We start from the raw sequence: 21,780 nt of genomic DNA on the forward strand, positions 1-21,780 counted from the left end.
AAAACAGAGTGTTTTTTTGTAGTGTACGCTTAAACTCCTGCCTCTCCTGTTCATGTGTTGGGGTTACAAAGTCCACCACCATGCCAGGGTTTCTAAGGTGCCGGGGGTTGAATCCAAGGCCTCATGCATGCTAGGCCAGCACTCTATTGATTGAAGCCCACCACTAGCCCTTTGTGTGGATTTTGACTAAGTTTATTGTGACTCTATCTAAAATTCTCTCCTAAGCTTCATCTAGAATTTTCCTAATGTGGTATTTTCACAGAAAGAGGAAAGTCTGGTGCCCAGTGTGGCTTGCTCAGTAAGTGCTTTCTTCTTCAATTCCCAGTAGCCAATTACTGGGGATTTGTTTGGAGGGCAAGTGTCCATCCTCAGTGTTGTCTTGGGCTTAGGACTTGTTAAAGTCTCTGAAGCGCTCTAGGAACCTTGTGTCAGCTTTGTGTCTTGAAGGCGAAGGAAAACCGATCTTCTGGTTTACTTTTGGATTTTGTAGAGCAACCCTGAGGTCCCAGGTGGATTTAGTGTTTGGAAAAGGGAACTTGGGGGACTAACGCTGCCTGAGCCCCCAGGTCACTCTTCACATTTACAAAAGCAAACCTGGTGTCCCCAGTTGCTTCTCTCTTGACTCTTATTTATCTTCTGTCTTGGGTCACTGCCCCTGAGGTGCATCAAAAGCAAACTCCAAAAGACCAAAAACAAAGAAAACTAAACCAGATTCAAGGAAAAATGACCCGGCACCGTGGATTTGGTTTTACAAAGGCTCCATAGAATGGCTTTAAGTCTGCCTGCATTGTGCTGTTTGCACAGAGTGATTCACAGGTTTGAGACTCCAAGAATCTACAGATTCTGAACAAGTCCATAGGATGGGACACTGTCAGCCAGTGAGATGGATCAGCATGGAGGAATTCTCAGTGATTCTGAAGTGATTCAACTATTTCCAGCATATATATGGGACCACTGTGCAACCATGGCATTCCTTAAGCTGATGGTTTTGTTTGTGGACACACAGGAAGCACCAAGGAAGTAAAATGTAGAACAGACTTACAGATGTTGGCAGGACTCCACCTGATGTGTTACAGTTGTTCTCCAGGGTAACTTTGAATCCTTACTGAAAAAGGGACGCTAATTTTAAGTGGTCTTTCAGACTGGGTTGAGATGGAATGGAAACGTGCTATTTTGTTCCTTGGTTTTATGTGATCCATACCTTGATTACCTCCCAAAAGACTTGAAGAAGCATCTTGCTTGGCTATTGGAACAAACCCACTTACAGAGCTTAATACTGATCCTTATTACCATGTGCCTTACTTTATCCTTTAATAAGCATTTGCGGAGTTGCTTTTGGATAATGTGGTGATGCTTTGTTTTTGTTCATGTTCAGGCTACATCTTTGAACTCTATGTATCCATGGTAACTAATAAATTCACGTGTTGAGACCATGTCTTACTGTCCCCCTCCCCATAGGACTAAAGGATTTATTGTTTTGTTTGTTCACTGCCATCTGAAGGAAGCAACACTTGAAATGGAGTGATGTTTTCTGTAATAGCGGCTTTAATATTAAAAATGCAGCATCCTGTGAAACCCGGACAGCTTGGAGAGGGAGTCCCCCCCAAGGAGAGGGGATCCCCAAGGAGAGGGAGTCCCCAAGGAGAGGGGGTCCCAAGGAGAGGGAGTCCCCAAGGAGAGGGGGTTCCCAAGGAGAGGGAGTCCCAAGGAGAGGGGGTCCCAAGGAGAGGGCATCCCCAGGGAGAGGGCGTCCCCAGGGAGAGGGGGTCTCCAAGGAGAGGGGGTCCCCAAGGAGAGGGAGTCCCCAAGGAGAGGGAGTCCCCAGGGAGAGGGTTCCCCAAGGAGAGGGAGTCCCAAGGAGAGGGCGTCCCCAGGGAGAGGGGGGTCCCCAAGGAGAGGGGGTCTCCAAGGAGAGGGGGTCCCAAGGACAGGGCGTCCCCAGGTAGAGGGGGTCCCCAAGGAGAGGGAGTCTCCAGGGAGAAGGCGTCCCCAGGGAGAGGGGGTCCCCAAGGAGAGGGAGTCCCCAAGGAGAGGGAGTCTCCAAGGAGAGGGGGTCTCCAGGGAGAAGGCGTCCCCAGGGAGAGGGGGTCCCCAAGGAGAGGGGGTTCCCAAGGCAACGGCAGGGTGTGGGGTGAAGGCCTGAGTGGAGCCCTGTGGGGCCTGGAATAAAGCGCTGGTCTTGTGTTACCCTTTCATTTCAGTAGAGATGTATTTTTCAAAAGGCTAGGCATAGTGGGGCAAAGCCTTTAATACCAACACTCAGGAAGCAGAGGTGGGTTGATCTGCTGAGCCGAGCCTGATGGACAGAGCACGCTCTGGGCCAGCCAAGGCTACATAGTGAGAAGATGTCTCAAAAGAACAAAACCAAAAAAACAAGATAAATAAGAAAGGACTTGGTGATTGTTAGGGATGGGTCCTTGGTCAGCTGTCCAGAATGCTAGAGCTTCGTCCTCCTGGGAGATGGTTTCAGTCCTTACCCCCAGGACTCTGATGAGATCCTGAGGGAATCCACCCTCTGCTGATGGCCCAGTGAAAGCCTGGGAGAGGAGACAGAGGAAAGTTCGTTACCAGCATGGCCAAGATTGGTTTGTATCCACTTAGTCCAGCAGCATTGTGGCTTTGAAAGATCCTTATGTACATGGAAAGGAGATGTTTAAGCATGCGGTGTGCAGTCACCGTTCTTCCTCCCTGCTCACGGCCACGGCCATTGTCTTTAAGACATAAACACTGAAGTGGTACTCCAGTGCACAGCCGTGTGTTCAGAGACTGAGAGCACCAGGCGGCTGTGGTTTCCATCGGTTTTACATGCTAAGCTGACAGTAGCTTCCCCTGTATTAACAGAGCTCAATTACTAGGATTTGTGTGGATAATTTTTTTTAAAATTACTTCTCTATGTTAGCTTCAAAATACAACTTATTTCTGTGTTAATTTGTCACCACTTAGCAATGTACACTCCTGAGGAGAGGGACAGTGTCTAGTTTTTAATACTGTCTTCTCGCGCCTGCTATGGAACATAGTTCATTGTAGGTGGGCCATAAACGTTTGTCGAATGGCTAGGTAAATTTTATCTAGGTATCTGTTGTTGGTGTTTGAGTTCCTTAAACTTTAACATGCAGGTGGTTTCCATAAATATCTACAAATTACGTGACACATATTTTATAAAGTATTTAATGTTAATGTGAAATATATAGATTAGAGTCTGGCAGGAACATTAAACTTTATGTTTCCTGTAATCTCTAGTGATTTGCAATGATTATCTGCATGTGGTGTCTGGTCATGTATACAAATTATCAGCCAAGTATTTCTACTTAGGAAAGACTTTCTGTGCCGGAGAGGCATCCTGTGTCTTCACAGTTGGAGTTGGTTCAGTGGATAGGTTCCCTCTTTCTCATCTGGAGGTGGCGGTTCAGCCTTAGAGAGAAAAAGCCTCACGCACAGATTCCCTCCTCGCCTATCTCCCAAAGGTCACTTGCTAGTTTCAGCCAGTGTAGCGTGGGTACTGTGCATGACCACATTTATGTATGGAATCACACAGACCAGAAAGAGGATTCTCCACTGTAGACAGTTCTGACAGCCATGTAGAGACTGTTTGTTAATGGGGTATGTTTAAACAAATACATAAATGGTGTTTTGTTTTTGTTTGTTTGTTTGTTTGTTTGTATATTTTTTGAGACAAGGTTTCTCGGAGATCCCTGGTTGCCCTGGAACTCACTCTGTAGACCAGGCTGGCCTTGAACTCAAGAGATCTGTTTGCCTCTGCCTCTCAGGTGCTAGGATTAAATGCGTGTACCGACAGCAGCCGTAAATGTTATTTTTAACTCTAGTACTAATGTCCACTGTAGAATATTATAACAATAAAGAAAATAAGTTATTTGTAACCTCTCAATAAAAGTAGCTATTCTTAACATACTTAAACTTTTTTTCATTTATAGTATTTTCTGTAGTTAAGTAGCATCATAACTGTCTTCCTAGGCCATTTAAATTCTATGTAAATCATTTTATTAAGCATGTGATAGTCACTATAAAGTTCTACTGCATGGTTTTACCGCTTTATATATACATATTTTTTTCTTGTAGTGCACACTAGGCACAAGTTTCTTGATATTGACATTTAAATTGCTTTAATTTCGTCTGTAACCTAACAAAATATTGGAGTTGACTATCTCTGGGCATAACTTTTTGTCCACCTTTATTATCTTTCCTATAATTCCTCTCCTGTAAGTATGATTACTCATTGAAGTAGAATGGATATTTTGGTTCTTAAACCTGTTGCAGAATAATAGTCTGTCAATCACACCATCACCATCTGAGTATATGAAGTTAATGTGCCTTGGGGAAATATAGGAAAATGTATGTTACCAAATAGCAATAAAAATATGAACATAATCTCTTTCCGCTTCTAGACAGTATCCTTTTTATATTGTTTCATTAGCATTTTAATAAGTGTTCCAACTTCTGTTATAGCTTCTGAATGTTCTCTTGACTGAAAATGAACCGAGTGACCATTAGTCATTAATATTTTCATTATTGGGGGGGGGTAGAGAGCAGGCTCAGTGGTTAAAAGAATGCCTTGTGTTACAAAGGACCTGGGTTCAATTCCCAGCACCCATGTTGAAGCGCATCACCTCTGGGCACCAGGCACACATACAGGTGGTACATAGGCATATGTACAGGCCAAACACTCTTACACATAAGATAATAAAAATAAATCTAGGGAATTTTAAAAGGCACATTTTTTACCATTGACAAGGGTCTGTCTGTATAGTAGTTGCAAATTGATGGAGAAAAATAAGGGTCAAACAAGTCCCTTGCCTTCTCAGGAAAAGTTGTTTTTTCCTAATCTTCCTTTGGGTGGCTTTAATCACCTTAAAAGTTTTTATTCCTCTTAGAGTGACTGACTCCACACACACATCCTGTGAGTAAACATTAATGCTTCCTTCATGTAAGAGCAAAACCAATAGAACCATTATTTATCAAGTATGTTTTTTAAAAAGGAATATTAAAACGCAGGAGATGGTAAGTTAAGCATCAGGCTTTCTGCGGCAGCTCAGGCTCAGGGATAGGAAGTTGGCTTTAACTGGCTTAAAGGGTTAGGGCTTAAAGGTGGATAAGGACTTTGATGCTTTCTGTTGGCCTCACATGGCTTTTAAAAGATTATAACAATATTTGACGATGATTCTAAGTGGAGTTTATAAAGCAGATAGTCAGTTTCGAGACGGTACGGAACACAGATGTCTCTTGTTGTTGTTTGTTTATACAAAATGATTGGCTAGAGTTACCAGGTGGGACCCCAGGTCTCATCCCGGTTCTGAGATCTGTCACCCAGGAGAATCCAGCAGAGGTTGTTTAATGCACTTAATTGAGATTAACTGAGCTTTTGCTTTAAATGACTTTAGGAAAGTCTGGCTGCAAACAGCTTCTTTGAAAGGTAAACACAGCTCTAAGAACTCCAGTTCCATATACAGGTGGCACGAGTCTTACCTGTAGCCTGGACACCCAGTAGGGTACAAAGACAAAGCAGGCGCCGATGTGATTTCCAGACAGTTTCATTTACAGTTGCGTGAAAATGCCATAAATTGTTAGGACAGCAACCACTGAAAATTTTGGCAATTCCAAAATGAAAAAAAAAAAAAAAAGAATACTATTTTGGTTGTAAAGGATACTCGTTATATTCTTAAAACGAATTTCATTATTTTATTGTAAAAAGGAAAACAATGTGAAAATGAACCAAGAAGCATATTCTTGACTTATGTGAGTGAACGTCCAAAATCCAACATGATATTCTCATCCTCTTCCTCAGCTCCTTGACCTGTTTATGGTTTGGGATTGGTCTACTTACCTGGCTGACTATGGGCAGCCGGCTTCCAAGTACCTCCGAGTGAACCCACACGCAGCCCTCACTCTTTTGGAGAAGTGAGTATGTTCTCAAAACACTTCCTTGGTTTTTATTTTGGATAGCATTTTACACAAGTTATGAAGCTCTCAGTTAAGCCAAATGTGATGGCATGTGCCAGTCCTGAGGCAGGAGGATCATGAGTTTGAGGGACCTGATGCTGTACTGAAAACAGGGAAAGGGGGGAGAGGGAAGGCAAGACTGTTTATCAGCCTCTTCTGATGAACAGACGATAAATTCCGTTCTTTCCTTTTAGAATCCTTTTGATTATATATGCGAGGAAAATGTTTTTTCTAGTGTACCCTGAAAACGTCAGGCACAGTTTGCTTTATAAATGTGTTAATGGGAGCCTGACATGTATGGCGCAGCTGTAGAAGCCTTTGTGCTTGGCCCTGAGTTCCTCCCCTCTACTGGAGAGAAGGGGAGATACGGGAATTGGAGCTACTTAAAAATAAAATAAAATAAAATAGGCCCAAGAATTGAAATGCTTTCTTCAGTGGTATCTCGAAAATTTTTTGCAGGTAGAGGAATAAGTGATTTGAAAAACTATATTGTGAAAAATGAGACTATGGTGCAGCTAAACAGTTGCTCTCATTATGTAGCAAACTTTCTCTTCACTCAGTCATATTTTGTTTAAAGCGTAACTATTAAAGTGTGCAGTTTTGTGTTATTTGATTTGAAAAGATATAAGAAGCTATTCACAATTTACATAAATCTATTTTATAATGTCATGAAATACTTACTACTGAGGCAAAACCATAACATTTTAAAATCTGTTACTGGCGTTTTCAATGCCACACAGTCCTGCTGTGGATGTGAGCTGAGCCCGTGGAGGGCATCCTGACAAAGCTCGGTGGCTCGATGTCAGGAAAGCAGCAAGTCTTGGATCCGTGTGCTAGCGCGAGATCACCACTTCTGTCTCTGAGTCTCTGTGTCACTAAGTTTGGTAGTACTGATTTCAAGCACAGGTTAATGGTGGATAATTCAGAACATGCCGAAAGAAAGGACAGACAGACTGACAGATGGATGGAAGGAAGGAATCCTAGAGGCAACAGTTTTCTTTTTCTAAGCATCCACGTTTGTGTGTTTGTAGGATGAAGGACACCAGCAAGAAGAATAACATATTCGCCCAGTTCCGGAAGAATGACCGAGACAGACAGAAGCTGATAGAGACAGTGGTGAGACAGCTCAGAGGCTTGGTGACTGGTATGTCCCAGCACACGTAGACCAGACCCATGCCTGAGTGCTTCTCTGTGGCCAGCACTGGTCGTGAGACAATAACTTGTTTACAGAAGCCAAAAACTGTAGTAGAGGAAAGACACTGATGAGGGCTTAAACAAGCAATGGCGGCAAACATCATTTGTATGGATTTTTAAATGACTGATTACTATTTTATATATAAAAATATAACAACTTTTTTCAATTTTAGAAGAAAAGTCAAAAGTGTAATATATAATCCCAATAAATTGTGTACAAAACTGATTGCAAATATTAGAAAAAACATGTCTCTGCTTGCATTTTTTTCTCCTATTTAAGCTTGAAGGAGTTTCTGTTTGTGTGGGTTATAGTTTGGGATGCAGCCACTGCTGATAAGGAAAATACTGCTGTTATTAGACTTTTAGCTTCTAGCTTCACCTCAGTGTGGCTTACATGGATGGCCCAGGAGTATCAGTTCTGCAGGGTCTGAGAGAGGAAGCACAGAGATCTTGAAAGTTCCTGAAGTCAGGCTCAGGTCTTCAGGACAGTAAATTATTTGTTCTACTTAGATAGCTTAATCATTCTGAAAATGAAGGAGGAGGTTAGGATTCGTAAAGATGAAGTGTTGTTTTGTTCATTGAAGTTAATATTTCTGTCTGTACCTTTTGTAGCTGACCCCATTTTTTTTAAAGTTTTAGTTTGGTTTAAGTTAAAGAGAAGGCGGCAGTGAAAGGGGCTGATCTGTCAGGTGTAGCCTGTCCCTGTTAGACATGTTCTTCCTACAGAATGAAATCACGACAGGGTTCAGGTCAACGCTATTCAGAGAAGATCTCAGTGCTGTGGAAACAAACTGGATCAACTGGACTCTGAAAACCCACCCAGCACGTGTACATTTTCCTTTGGGTAAATCACAGTGACACAAATGTGTAAACCTGACCTCTGTTTTCTCGACATTGTAATCATGCTGAAGTACACCCTTTGCATATTCCGGATTTATGCTTGTAAGATGACCTGACTCTGTAAAATAAGTGTGAAGAGCTATGCTCACATGTCTGGATTTTGTGATAAAATATTAAAAAGGTCGTGAGTTGTTGAAGATGCTCTTTCAGCTATTCGGAGATTCTCATTTCAAGCAGCCTGTTAGTCCCTAATTATATGAATGGGCATGACGCAAAACAAAACCTACTTGTTCTCTTGACAAAATACTCAAAGTATTTCGCAGTTTTAAATCATTACACAAAGAAATACAATAATTCTTAAGATACAGTACATTCTGGATATCAGGAACTGTGCTCTGAAGCTCTGAAGACTTTGGAGTGCTGCTGTTCCATGCACTCTGGGTATTTGGGAACACCCCTGGCTTTGGCTCAGGCATCTGGGGATTTGGAAAGAGGAACCTCCATATTTCCTGGAGCAGACACCCCTTGGGCTCCTCTATGCTCTTTCCAAAATAACAGGCACCCCCCTCGCGCTCTGCACCTCCCCCACCCTCACCTCTAGATTGTGTTAGCTAGCTGGTAGGCGGAAAGGCTTTGCAGCCCAGAGTGGGGCACAAAGCCCAAGATGCAAGCTGGAAGGCCCGGGGAGGGGGCAGGATCCAGCAGACTCCAGAGATGGGCAGTGAAAAAGAAGCCAGAAATTGACTTGGTCCTAAGACCAGAGCCGCACCCAGGCTACAGGCTTCTGGAGTGCTTTGGGTGCCTCCCCTCCCCCGGGAAGCTTGGAAGCAGTGAAATTACCATCTCCTGGAGGATCCCTTAAAGTGGGAGTTTGGAGAACTAGGAGCCATCAGAGGGTCGGGGAACTGGATCCCAGCCAGCCTTCTGAAGCGCTAGTGTCACAAGCCACTTTCCCTGAGAGAGACTGAGCAAAGGGGCGCAATCCCCGCCTTTAGACCTTAATGTGGTGAACAGTAGAGGTTTGGGGTGGGGTGGGGGTACTCAAGGAGGGGGGAATCTGAGAGCCAGGCACTCGCAGGATGTCTCCTTCACGTGGGCTTCTCACGCTGGCACTCTGGCGGTGCTAGGTGCTCGCACCGGAGAATGGAAATCAAGTGCTAAACTGCAGGCTCCGCACAAGGATGTGCATGGGGGCTCAGCCCTCCCCCCCCCCCGCCCCCCAGCTCCCGCCCAGATGCCACTCCCTATTTGGATGTCGGTGAACCGGCCACTGCCCACTGCTTCCAATCATTACTCTGAGTGGGACTCTTTAAATATCCGTAGACACGTCATGTTGTATGACCCAGTCCGTAGGGAGGGAGGCAATATCTATATAAACTTGTCGGAGGGTGGGCGGAGAAGGGTTAACGGAGGGAAGGAGGGAAGGCAGTGGGCAGGGGTCTGCTGCCCTGCAGCAACAGTGGCTGGCAGTGCCTGGTGAATTGTTTCTCCCAGCCTCTATCTAGGAGCGCTGAGCCCAGAAGGTGGGAGCATTCCAGAGGAAAATGGCCCAATTTGGATGCGGTGACTCTTTTTTAACGGACATCCGGAGAAATGCCCTGAGTCTTCAGCCTCAAGGAAGGCACATTCTCTAATTGCTCAGGGTTAGTACTGCCTCCCACTGAACGTCTTGTTTTAAGAGTGGTAGCTTTGAATTTAATATTATCTCTGGCTTGGCCCCTAATCCTGGGCCTTTTCTGGACTGTGCAGGTGAGGTGAGCTCTGCAATAGTTCTTGAGCCCCCTGCCTTCCCAGTGGCCTAGCTCACCCCTCTCAACCCTGCATTCTCGCCATGATTTCCTGGGGGCTGAGCTGTTTGTCCGTGCTGGGGGCTGCCGGCACCACTCTCCTGTGTGCGGGTCTGCTGCTCGGCCTGGCCCAACAACTCTGGACCCTCCGCTGGACTCTGAGCCGGGATTGGGCCTCCACCTTGCCCCTACCCAAGGGCTCCATGGGCTGGCCATTCTTCGGTGAAACGCTGCACTGGTTGGTACAGGTGAGTGGTTTTATCATAAAGCAATGCCCCTTTCCTGCATCTTCCATCATGCACTCTTGGTTCTCAGTGCATCTCATAAGATTCCTTACCAAATATTCCGGGGATTTCGAAAACCCGACTTGCCTAGCTGTTCTGTTCTTTCTAAGAGACCCCATGTCACCGAGTTTTACGCTCATTTTAAACTCTTTTGATTACAACTGGGGCTGTAAAGCAGGGGCATAGGGAGGGGTTTGAGGGATGTGGTACCCATATCTTGCAAGCATAGACTAAAAAGCCAAGCCACATTTCAGCCATGCATCCTTGGGCACTCAGATTTCCTGTGTACGCCTTATCTCACCTCATCAGTGGGCTTCTCACCTCACCAGTGGGCTTCTACAATCCCATCGAGTAGCTAAGAGGCCGGTTGGAGATCTTGTTTTGTAACTAATGTGACAGCCTAGGACTAGAGAGTTGTAGAGACTAGTAGAGGACTAGGAAGAGGCAGTTGGGATGTCTGGGACAGATCTCCAGCCCTGCAGACCCAGAGACCCTTCAAGCTCCGCCTTGTTTGCAGGGCTCTCGTTTCCACAGTTCCCGCCGCGAGCGCTACGGGACAGTGTTTAAGACGCACCTTCTGGGCAGGCCAGTGATCCGGGTGAGCGGCGCTGAGAACGTGCGCACCATCCTGCTGGGCGAGCACCGCCTGGTGCGTAGCCAGTGGCCACAGAGTGCGCATATTCTACTAGGGTCACACACACTACTTGGCGCGGTTGGTGAGCCCCATCGGCAACGGCGTAAGGTGAGAAAACCAAAGCACCTTAAAAGATCCATGGACCCTGGGTTCCTGCAGTGAGCCAGGCCAGGGCCTGGCGTTCCACATATATTGTGCACTTGACCAGGGTTCCGGCCTAAGGAACGGGTGGCCCGGAATAAGTCTCCTTACATTTCTGGGTTTTGAATTGTAAAGCCAAGTCAAGGCTAACAAGTCCTTGATTTCAGATCTTATGTCACTTGCCAGCAGCTTTGGGGATTCAGATTTAAGAGGGTTCAGGGAAGGCTGTGGAGCAGCTAGCAGCATTTGGAGCCTAGTGGATGGGAGGGACTCTGTACATCAAAGTGGTATAGAAACCACGCCAACAAGTTTAGACCTGTGCGGTTCAGAAGAGGAAGAAGGGACTGGACTTCGCCTTCAGGCTGCGGAGTCGCACAGCACAAGAGGCCAGCCTTCCCTGCGCTGATCCGCGCGCTCCCTACAGGTCCTGGCGCGCGTGTTCAGCCGCTCCTCTCTGGAGCAATTCGTGCCACGGTTGCAGGGGGCGCTGCGGCGAGAGGTGCGCTCCTGGTGCGCCGCCCAACGACCGGTGGCTGTTTACCAGGCGGCCAAAGCACTCACCTTCCGCATGGCCGCGCGCATCCTGCTGGGTCTGCAGCTGGACGAAGCGCGATGCACCGAGCTGGCCCATACCTTTGAACAGCTGGTGGAGAACCTCTTCTCACTGCCCTTGGACGTACCGTTCAGCGGCCTGCGCAAGGTAATGCCGCCCCAGACCTTAGCCCAAGGCTCCAGAGGGTCCAGATAGTGTCCCTTTGGACAGAGGGCGTGGTCCAGCGTGCGGTGGTGGTTGGTGGGGACCAGGGCTGCATCTCTTCGGACTCTCTGTGTGACCCGGGGCAGGCCACACACCCTCTATGGGATGCTCCTGCCTTCGAGCCAGTGTAGCCTTCTTGAGTTTGAGTCTTAGTGGCAAGCATCCCGGCAGGCGGTTTGTCGTTTCTCAAAGTGGTGCCTCACAGCAACCTCTCCATCACCCTTTGGAAGGTTGGCGCTGCGGAGTGCACCGGAGCGGGAGGGCAGCAGACGAAGCCCGGCGCCGGCTCTTGTCTTAAGGGATGGGTGTCGGCTCTGAGCCCGCGCCCTGGGCCTGCTGGTTTCCGGATCAGAAAAGCGAGGCCTTTTCGGAATCATGGGCGGCGCCCCAGAGCTAAAGGAAGCTGGGTCTTGCCTTCTTTCTCCCTTTGCCCTAGAGCGTTCAGTCGCTTGAATAAAAATAATACATCTGAAAAGGAACCTGAGTGTGCACTGGTCACCTTGCGGTACGTTTCTGGTTTGGTCCTTGCAACCGGCAAAGTGTTACTCTCCTTTTATTGACAAGCAGGCCTCCTTGAAGTCAGGCGCGCATGACAAGCAAGAACACAGTCAAGATTTGAACAAGATACTTCTGGCTACAAACTCAAGTGTTCTGTTTCAATGCTTCCCCCAAGGGGATGTTTTGGCTGGGCTTGCTTCCTGAACTCTGGAGAGCCGTCCCTGCCCTCTTTGCCCAATCCCTGACAGAAGCTAACCGTTTAGAACAGAGGATAATGTCCTCAATGGAGTTTTTCAGGTGCCCCTTAGTACTGATGCTCACTGCCTTATCTTGAGTCTGGTTCGAGGAAAGGGTAATGGCTGGCTGGACCTTAATGGTTCTGTGCTGGGTACGGGCACCGGAAGCGGTGGAAGGGAACAAGTGCTTGACCGCTCAGCGCTTTATGTTCTGCTCTCTAGGTGACAGCAGCTGCCTTGCCAGAGGGGGCTTTTATCATGGCAGTGATATTTGTAGACAGTAGGCAAATCTATGACCACTTATTGAGCCATGCCTACCATGTATTAGGTGCACAGCTTAGAGTAACACCAGGATCTAGGCCACCCTTCCTAATGCTTTGATCCTTTAGTCCTAATGTTGTGGTAACCCACAGCTATAAAATGACTTTTGTTGCTACTGTTTTGAACTGTAAATGAGAATATCTGTGTCTTCTGATGGTCTCAGGGACCATCAGAATCTTTCCACCCCTGTGAAAAGATCATCCACTCCCTCAAAGGGGTTTCGACCCACAGGTTGAGAAACGCTGCTCTGGGTGGATGTAGTAGTCAAGTCTGCCCCCTCTCCAGCCTTCCTACCCCAACTGCCCTCTCTCCCTGTGCATCAGGGCATCCGGGCCAGGGACCAGTTGTATGAGCACCTGGATGAGGCCGTCGCTGAGAAGCTTCAGGAGAAACAGACAGCAGAGCCAGGTGATGCCCTGCTCTTGATTATTAACAGCGCTAGGGAGCTGGGCCACGAGCCCTCAGTGCAAGAGCTGAAGGTAGGTGATCGGAGGCTGCCCCTCCCTCCCCCGACTCTCCTTCCTCAGAAACCACACACACACACACACACACACACACACACACACACACACACACACACACACACACACAGTCCATTCCCAGTCACATCCTGTGCTTCACACCACGTTGAGGCATAGACATAGCTTAGGATGACAACGAAGGGTTCCAGTCATGACTCTACCACACCTGCCAGCTGTGAAGCCTTGGACTGTAGCCCTTCTTCCAGGAGCATCAAATTCTAAGTCTGGTCCTACAGGGTCTGGATCTAGACAGCTTGCCTCTTGGCCCCTCCTATATCCTGTCTCTCAAAGCATGCCTTTGCCATCCTCCTACCTGTGCAGTGTGATCTTTCCCTCTCTGAACTTTCTAGCTCGTGATCAAACTGCTCATCCTCAAAGCGACATCTTTTCTTTGCCAAATCAGCACTCTTTTTTTTTTTTTTTTTAAATAAGCCACCCCGAGACTTGGCACCTTAGCACCTGACACCTGCCCATTTTGCCCTTGCTGCAAAGCCTCCTGGAGAATTGGGATTCCTTCCCATGTAGGTAGAGCGAGTGTGGTGGAGGGCAGGAGGGCCCTGCTTCAGAAGTCAAGACACAGTAAGAGGGCCAGAGACATTTAGAAACGTGAAGACTGCAGTCTCCCATGAGTCACTGTCATGTGCTCTCTGGTTTCAGTTTCCCCTCTTCCACTAAACCACTAAAAATTAGGAGCCCAGCTGTCTCCTCCGAGAATGGAAGTATTAATCTCTCCTCTCGATGGGTGTGAGTTCAGAAGCAACAAAGGGTTTAGGAGAGAAGGAGCATTTTTAGGAGATTTTGAGTCCTGGGGACCCAAGTACCCAAGACAGTGCCAGGCTATGAAGGGACGCGGTGAAGAAAGAAATGAGTAGTTTGCCTTTTGACAGAACTAGAGAGTAACAAGGCTCAGGAGAAGGGACCCATTGGCCAGGCTGAACAGAGAGGATATCTGGCTCTTGGGGTCTCTATCTCAGTTTCCTTTTGTCCAAGGTAGAACCAGTTGTTAGCCTCCAACCAGGTCAGTATTCACTGCACAAAGATTATTATGTACCCGCTCAATGCCAGAGTCTGTGCCAGGATGCAGAATAGCTGCGTTGTTCAAGCCCTAGGGTGGGTGGTGTGCATTCACCCTGCGGTCGCTGAAAACAGCTTTCCGGCATAAACACGGGTGTTACCCTGAAGGGCAGGCTTAAGGCAGGTGATGGGGCCTGTGGAATATCCTTCAGCAAAACAGGGCAGAAAGGGTAAGCAAGAAGGTGAAGAACCTGGCACTGGAGCAAGGCTGGTGCTGGAGAAACAGAGGAAAGGAGGGAAGACCGACCACCTCAGACTCACGGCTGGAAGTACTAGTTCTAGGGACTTGGAGTGCTTTCCAGAGCTTAGTTTCCAATCTTATAAAATGACAGCAGTAATTGCTCCCCATGGGGCGAAGGTGAGAATCTAACGAGGATTAAGCACAGAACAATATCCCTGTATCACTGAGAACTCGCCCAAAGCGGGTGTATATAGTTGCTGTCTATCGCTCAACAGGACTTTCCCAATAGTCCTGAGCTTTAACCAATTTCGGAGCCATGAGCATAGCCTCCAGGTCAGAACATCAAGGCACTAGTCTGAGCACAAGAGATATATTTGGCCGCTTTATACCTTCACTGTAGGTTCAGAATCTCTCGGCTGTCTTGCAGGAGTTGGCTGTAGAGCTCCTCTTCGCGGCCTTTTTCACCACAGCCAGCGCCAGCACATCCCTCATCCTGCTGCTTCTGCAGCACCCAGCAGCCATCACCAAAATCCAGCAGGAGCTGTCAGCGCAGGGCCTGGGGCGCGCGTGCACTTGCACACCCAGAGCCTCAGGATCGCCACCGGACTGCGGTTGTGAGCCGGACCTTAGCCTGGCCATGCTGGGCCGTTTGCGCTACGTCGACTGCGTAGTCAAGGAGGTGCTGCGCCTCCTACCGCCGGTGTCCGGGGGCTACCGCACTGCGCTGCGCACCTTTGAACTGGACGTAAGTGCGCCGCACTGCGGGCCTCTAGATGCTTGCAGCCGCGCTGGGATGGGAAGAGGGCAGGAGGAATTAGTGCAGAGATCTTTCCCCTGCCAGGGCCTCAACTTTCTCTCCTTTAAAATGGGTTTGGGCCCTATTCTATTTCCTGGATTCTTTCTTCCTCAGAGACCAGTAGACACATGCAAAGCCTCTTGCCTGAAGAGCTGGTAAGGCTAGCAGTTTTATATCCTTCAGCTTTTGTCAGTGATCCAGCTAGGTCAATTCATTAGACCTGAGTTTTAGAATGCAAACATTTTTCTCTGAGCTGCCCTTCTCCAGTATGTGCTGGAAGGCAAAGGCGGTGCCCTACTTCTCTCATTCCTTCACAAGACTAAATAGCCACTCATTGTCACCTGTCCAGGGCTCAGGCTTAGGGTACATTCCTGGGAAATGCAACAGCCTTAATACAAAGAACAACACCTTAATGGTTTCTTCATCTGGCTGCCCTTGGTTGAGCAAGGTTAAGAACCAGGCCCGACTACATCTCAAAATAACCTCAGGCAGTTCTTTCTTTACTGTGGGTCTCAGTTTACCTTCTGGGAGGAAGTTGGTTTGGTTTTTCCAGCTCTGATACTCCATATGAGGTGGGGGTGTTTGACGAATTGGTAACGTTGAGGTCTGGGGAATTCACACAGCAGAACTTGAGGGCCTCTACCTGAAGAGCTTTGCTGCAGGATCCGAGCAAAGTGTGTGTGTGTGTGTGGGGGGTGTCATTGAAGAGAAGCGATTATGCCCACAGAGAGTTTCGTGTGTGGGGGGGGGGGGGGACGGGACACCAAGACCATGGAGTGAAGCAGGGAGAGAGCTCTCTCATGTTGGATGATACCAGATAAAGGGATGAACTGCCCAGAAGAGGAACTGCCCAGTCTAAGGCTGTACTGAGAAGTGACTTGGATGCTTGCACTTGATGCTGCAGGGTTGATGTGCCCAGGAAACCAGAAGAGAAACAGAGGACCAGGCAGCTTCCAGGGCAGTAGATGGGAGCGCAGGGAAGGCCCTACTCACTACTCTCTGTCGTGCAGATGGGGAGACTGAGAGCGAGGAGAGAATATCCCTAGTGAGAGCCTGAGTAGTGATGACCGTCCACAGGAAATGGCAATCTTCTGAGGGGCAGGTGGTATTATAGTTCAGAAATTGAAGAGGCAACAAGCAGAATAGGCGTGCGTGTGTGTGTGTGTGTGTGTGTGTGTGTGTGTGTAGGTCAGTGGCAGGAGCCCATCCTAGCTGGAATGAGGCCCTGAGTTTGCCACACCCAGCAGGGGGTAATGGAGGAGGGAGGATGGTTAAAAGGACTGAGGGTGAGGGTGGGCAAGGACGGTGTGCATCCCCTTAAAGCAGTAACCATAAGGTAGTATAAGAGTCCAGAGGTGAGCGAGAAGGTGGGAAAGTCTTTAGGTAAATGCAAAGATTTTTATAATTGAACTGTCCCAGAGGTATGACGATTCTCAGTCATTTGTCTGGGCTGTTTCAGCTCAGACAGCTGGTAGCTACATTCTTACAATGTTAGTCTCCTGGGTTAGAAGAAAACAGGAACAGAAAGCCAACAAACTCATAAGTAATTTTCGATCTCATGGGTACTACTAATGCGTGCCAACCTCCTCTTAAAATTCCCTCAACAACGTGCCCATTTTTTATTCTTACTTTTCCCAACTAAGAAATGGGGGGCTGGGAGGAAGCAGTCCAAGAACTTACAGCTCACCAGTGAAGGCGCCAAGGAGATTCTGCAATCTTCTGGCTTCAGGATTAATTAATCACAGGCCCCTGGAGGTTTATTTGGCGCTCCTGGGGTGAGGCGCCCGGGGCGGGGTAGGCTCCAGCCATTTCCCTGTGCTTAACGATCAACACGGCCCCCTCACTTCGCAGGGTTACCAGATCCCCAAAGGCTGGAGCGTGATGTATAGCATCCGAGACACGCATGAGACAGCCGCAGTGTACCGTAGCCCGCCCGAGGGCTTCGATCCGGAGCGCTTTGGCGTGGAGAGTGGAGACGCGCGGGGCTCCGGTGGCCGCTTTCATTACATCCCGTTCGGCGGCGGCGCGCGCAGCTGCCTGGGGCAGGAGCTAGCGCAGGCGGTGCTGCAACTGCTCGCAGTCGAGCTGGTGCGCACCGCGCGCTGGGAGCTGGCCACACCTGCCTTCCCCGTAATGCAGACGGTGCCCATCGTGCACCCGGTGGACGGGCTGCTGCTCTTTTTCCACCCTCTTCCGACTTCGGGTGCGGGAGATGGGTTACCCTTCTGATTCGTTGCTTCTCTAGCCTTGGCTCGCCCAGTAGCTGATGCGTACACACCGGCCAATCTTCAGAGCCCTAGGTCCTCATCGCGCGTATATTCATCGAGTCACAGGTTTAACAAATGCTTACCGGACAGCTCTGCTAGACTGAAAGTTGTAGAATGAGCCACAGACACCGCAGTGGAGAAGAGCTGGGCTTGGGGAAAGAGAGCAGGTGGCATGCCCCACACCGCAGGCACATCCCAAGATCTAAAAGCAGCAAGCGACTGGAGAGAACCTATTTCCACTATATGAAACCTGGTTTCACCTTACTGTGGCAAGTCCGCAGGGAGTTCAGATTTGGGGCCCTGGCAGCGGGCGGCGGCAGTAGTGATGGTGGTAGTTAGGTGTTTGTATCATACTAGAAGAGAATTTGCAACTTTTTAGAGTTAGCAGAGATACCAGGATGGTTACCTGATGTTCGTCCAAGAGATACCAAGAGGGCCCGGAGCATCTACTGGCTCAACACTAGCAGATTCGACTAGAGCCTTTTGAAAAGGAAAATTCCTATTTCATGAAATTATTTAATATCCTCATTTATATAGAAGATGCTATGTTCTCTGGAGATGTCTCTAAGTCTGGTTCATGTGAGGTTGAGACATAATCCCCTTCATGGGAGAATTGAGATAAACAAGAGATTGGAGATATTTGTACCAAAATAGGAAGGCCAAGAAGTAGCATTCCCTACCAGCGGCTGAGCAAGGAGGTTAGCGCTCAGTTAGGCAGCTATTCCCCCCCCCCCCCCCGGTGTGATGGCCAAGAGTGGAGTGGATGGGCTACAAAGACATCCCTGAAGGACATACTGTAGCCTATACCCAGAGGGTTTAGAAGTTGAGTGGCCTCAGTTCTGTGCTTCCCCCTGGACCACAGATGTGGATGTGGGTTTTGGAGCATCTCTGCACTGTCTGATTGCAGAGCTCTTCTGCTTACTGCTTCACTCCCCTCACCGTTAAGTGAGGCTAGACCAATGAGCCCCTGCTGACCTGCACCCTCTTCCATCACTCAATCCCCCTGCCCCACCTTTGAGCCCATGTCACCTGTGGAACTCAGCCCTTTTGCTTTCCATAGCTATCCCTAGTCTAAAGGACTGTCTGGCCTTTCCAACCCAAAGGGTCCCACCACTGCTTACATCAAAGCCACTATCATCTGCCTTCATTCCCCAAAGCCCACTTCAACCTGTCATTCACATTCCCATGCTGCTAGGCAAGAGGACATAACCGGTGAGCCAGGGAAGCTGTCACTAGCCTAGGCTGACCTTGTAGGAGGAAACTGGTGGCCTCCTGACCTTATACTTGAATCCACTTATAAAGTGGAGCCTGGGGCTTGAAGGCAAGGGGAGCATAGCAGCTGTTGGGGTTAACACCACTATAACCCCTATACAGGACAGCTAGTAAGCCGCAGCTGGTCAGAGTAGAGGCCAGCTTGAGCTCTGCAGGCACCAGAGGGAGCAAAGGTATCATGGTGCAGGCCTACAACCTTGAGCATCCCAGAAGCCTGGACCTGAATGCCCCACTTTCAGGTTGATTCTGATTTGGGGTGGGAGGGTGGGGAATTAGGGTGGTACCTTTCAGAAGCCAGGGCAAACTGGTTCAAAGAGACTTGTTTGCTTGCTTTGGGGTCTGGACCACCTATAAGCACGTGGAAGTGGCTCTGATTTTCCTCTCATTTTCCATAGCTGCTAATATCAATGCCATGGATATCAAGGAATTGGTATGTAGGCTCCTGGTTTAGTAACTCCCAAGTTTGTAGGGAAAGAGCAGATGTAGTTCTTGCTCCTTGGACTTCTGCCGCTCACACGAAGAGGCAGACAGTGAATAAACCAGCAACACAAAGCCAAAAACCAACCAACCAAGCAAACATACGAAAACCGCCCAGTGGAGAAAAGCACAGAGAGATGAAAAAGCAACAAAAACCTTTCCACGCAGCGCGCCTCCGACCTGAATTCCAACGGTTGGGCAAGGGAACCGGTCTGAGGTGACATTGGCAGGGATCAGGCATGTTGGCCTGGGTTCCCTGGCTGGGAACAGCAGCAGGTATGGAACACAGAGACCAGAGAGAAAGCTAGAGGGCTGAAGAGAAAGAAAGCCCAGGAGCTCACGCGGGCCACCTGTTTGCTGCGATCCATGTCCACTAGCAAAAACAAAACAGCAGAGACAACCAGCACGAGAAACCCGACCCCCACAGCTCTGGTCCCTTAGTAATAGGAAAACCGGCCAACGATTTGGTTCCCAACGAGCCAACCTTCCTTCCCCACCGACCACCACCCAATAAACTTTGGTGAAGTTCCTAGATCAAGTTCTTATTGGGCTGGTAGTTTATGGACCTCCCTCGCCCTTGCCCTTGGAGATTTAAAATGATCTTACACTCTAACATTTAATGTTTTTCTACCAGGCGGCCCGCGGATCTTGATAGCCAGTTAGATTTCGTATTTATTTTTTAAGTATTGTTTTTTTTTCCTTGTGGCCATTTCCAGAGTGCTAGCTAGCCGGGCTCATGTTGTAAACAGGAGCAGGCTGAACTTGGTGGGGTGGCCCGGCAGAGTTCACTGAGATGTCACGGTCCGGCCTGCAGGGGTCACAGGCGGGTCAGGCTAAAGGATTGGGAATGGGCCCCAGGTCACGCCCCCGCTGGCCTGGCCGGGTTTGCACACCGGGCCGGAGGCGCTCTCCAGAAAGGGGCGGACCGAAGTTTCTGAGAATTACCCCCAGCACAATTCGTTTGCGTTCCTGCCGGTGCCAGAAATCGGTTCTCATTCTTTACAGTAACCAAATCATTACAAGATATGACAGTGGCAGCGCCCGCCTCCCCAGAGCCTCTGAAAAGCTGGTTAGAGATAGTTATAGGGAACCACTGAGTCCCCGAAATACAACCCATGGGCATCCCGGCTTAGAGAGTTGCTAAGTTTGTGCTGCCCGCAGGACCTTTGAGGTCATTTTATGACACCCCCAACTCCAGGGAGACGTTTAGGAACCACCGCAGGAGACCACATATTGAACAGCTTTCAAAAAGCAAGTTTTTCATCCCCAATGGACTCTTCCCAAGGGCTGCGGGTGTGTTTTCGCTAGAGCCCATGTTCAGTTCTAAACAAACACACGTCATTCTGTTAGTTTTCCGCGCCACTGGTGCATTCAGTGCCCAAATCAAGGCAATGTGTGGTGCTGACTGGCCAAAGCTTTGTGGCGGGAGGACATGAGAAGCCTTGTGTGTGTGTGTGTGTGTGTGTGTGTGCGCGCGCGCGCGCGCGCGCACACGCACCACGCAGTTCCCCTGTGCCCGTTAGTTATTGACTGAAGGAGCTGACGATTGAAGTTTCACAGTCAACCCCCAGTGGATTCCCATAACGTTCCCAATGGCCTGTGCCAGAAGCATAGGTCCAAACAACCCTCTTACCAGGCTCCGTGGCTTTACAGTGGATGGGATCTGGGAGAGTAGAGGGAAGGTTCTAGAACCCTGAAACCAGACCACTCTATTAGCGAACTCACAGCTGCCTTGTGGTGTAGACGAAGTGGAAACGATCAACTTTGTCCTAAGAGAAACAGACAGCCTGGTGACTCACCCAAGATACAGGCGAGCCAAGGTGGAAAGGGGGGTTTCCTCCCTGTATTCCTCCCCATATCTGCCTGGACTGGGGGCCCTCTTCCCGGCCGCTTGGCTGAGGTTGCAAGCCCCAGGGCTATAGGAATTGGGCCGGCTTGGCGGTATTACTACAGTGGAGGTTGACTTTGGAGCCTCTGGTCTCCTTAGTACCCCACCAGGGCTTAGAGAAGGGAGTCAGGCATGTGCAAGGCTGCACCTGGGGGTCCCAGAGACCTGGAGGCTTACTTGCTTTGAACTCGAAAGCAGGATTTTCCAAGTCTTCATGCGCTGGCTCGCCTGTGGGGCCCTGGAAAGCTAGCGTCCACGATCCGCCAGTCATACTTGACCTCCGAGACCGGCTAGGACCCTCGCCCTGGGATCTTCTTGGGATCCTCCCAGATCAGGAAGCGTTTGGAATCTCATTTACTCAACCGGTGGGTCAAGTCCATTGAACGATGATTCTTGAACGCGCTTTCCAAGCCAATGGAAAAGAGCCCACGAGGCGCCTGTGAATGGTGAGCTGGGAAGGCTTCGGGCTCGGGCAGCTGGTTCGACCCGGCTCGAGGGACAGCAGAGAGACAGCTAGGAAACCCAGGACTCCAAATTCCCACTTCTTGGAACCCCGATCCACAACCCACTCCCCCCGCCCCCTCCCCCGCCCGAAGCCGCACCGTGGTAACTCGGAGCTCTGCACACCTAGGACAAGGAAAGAGGTGTTCCTAGTCC

The 21,780-nt window shown here is 49.0% G+C and overlaps 2 protein-coding genes and 1 long non-coding RNA gene across 9 annotated transcripts in view; 2 read left to right on the top strand and 1 right to left on the bottom strand.

Moving 5' to 3' along the window:
* Positions 1-8,193, top strand: part of Exoc6 (exocyst complex component 6) — a 147,290-nt gene extending 139,097 nt beyond the window's left edge. The window contains exons 21-22 of one of the 2 annotated variants that reach the window (XM_017318044.1): positions 5,801-5,913; positions 6,987-8,193. In XM_017318044.1, the coding sequence (XP_017173533.1) occupies positions 5,801-5,913; positions 6,987-7,119 (246 nt within the window). In that variant the 3' untranslated portion in view covers positions 7,120-8,193. The remainder of the gene's footprint in view (positions 1-5,800; positions 5,914-6,986) is intronic. The other variant, NM_175353.2, reaches the window with a different exon arrangement.
* On the bottom strand, positions 1,528-21,687 carry Gm32342. Of its 5 annotated transcripts, none has more exons than XR_877839.3 (4): positions 21,301-21,687; positions 20,869-21,004; positions 5,482-5,594; positions 2,224-2,537 (listed from the first exon to the last, which is right to left on the bottom strand). It is a non-coding gene; the product is annotated as a predicted gene, 32342 (long non-coding RNA). The 5 variants fall into 5 exon arrangements; XR_877838.2 differs by lacking the exons at positions 2,224-2,537; positions 5,482-5,594 and adding exons at positions 16,604-17,586; positions 17,747-17,839; XR_003952929.1 differs by having other exon boundaries at positions 1,528-5,594.
* On the top strand, positions 9,253-17,461 carry Cyp26c1 (cytochrome P450, family 26, subfamily c, polypeptide 1). 2 transcript variants are annotated; one of them, XM_017318259.2, is made up of 7 exons: positions 9,253-9,632; positions 9,739-10,024; positions 10,578-10,802; positions 11,260-11,535; positions 12,971-13,126; positions 14,851-15,168; positions 17,071-17,461. In XM_017318259.2, the coding sequence occupies exons 2-7, from the start codon at positions 9,821-9,823 to the stop codon at positions 17,446-17,448; spliced, it is 1,557 nt and encodes a 518-aa protein (XP_017173748.1). In that variant the 5' UTR covers positions 9,253-9,632; positions 9,739-9,820; the 3' UTR covers positions 17,449-17,461. The 2 variants fall into 2 exon arrangements, with proteins under 2 accessions (XP_017173748.1, NP_001098671.1); NM_001105201.1 differs by lacking the exon at positions 9,253-9,632 and having other exon boundaries at positions 9,821-10,024; positions 17,071-17,448.
* Positions 21,688-21,780: the final 93 nt, after the last annotated feature.

This window comes from Mus musculus, chromosome 19, assembly GCF_000001635.26.
Source record: "Mus musculus strain C57BL/6J chromosome 19, GRCm38.p6 C57BL/6J".
In the NCBI taxonomy this organism is placed as follows: Eukaryota; Metazoa; Chordata; class Mammalia; order Rodentia; family Muridae; genus Mus; species Mus musculus.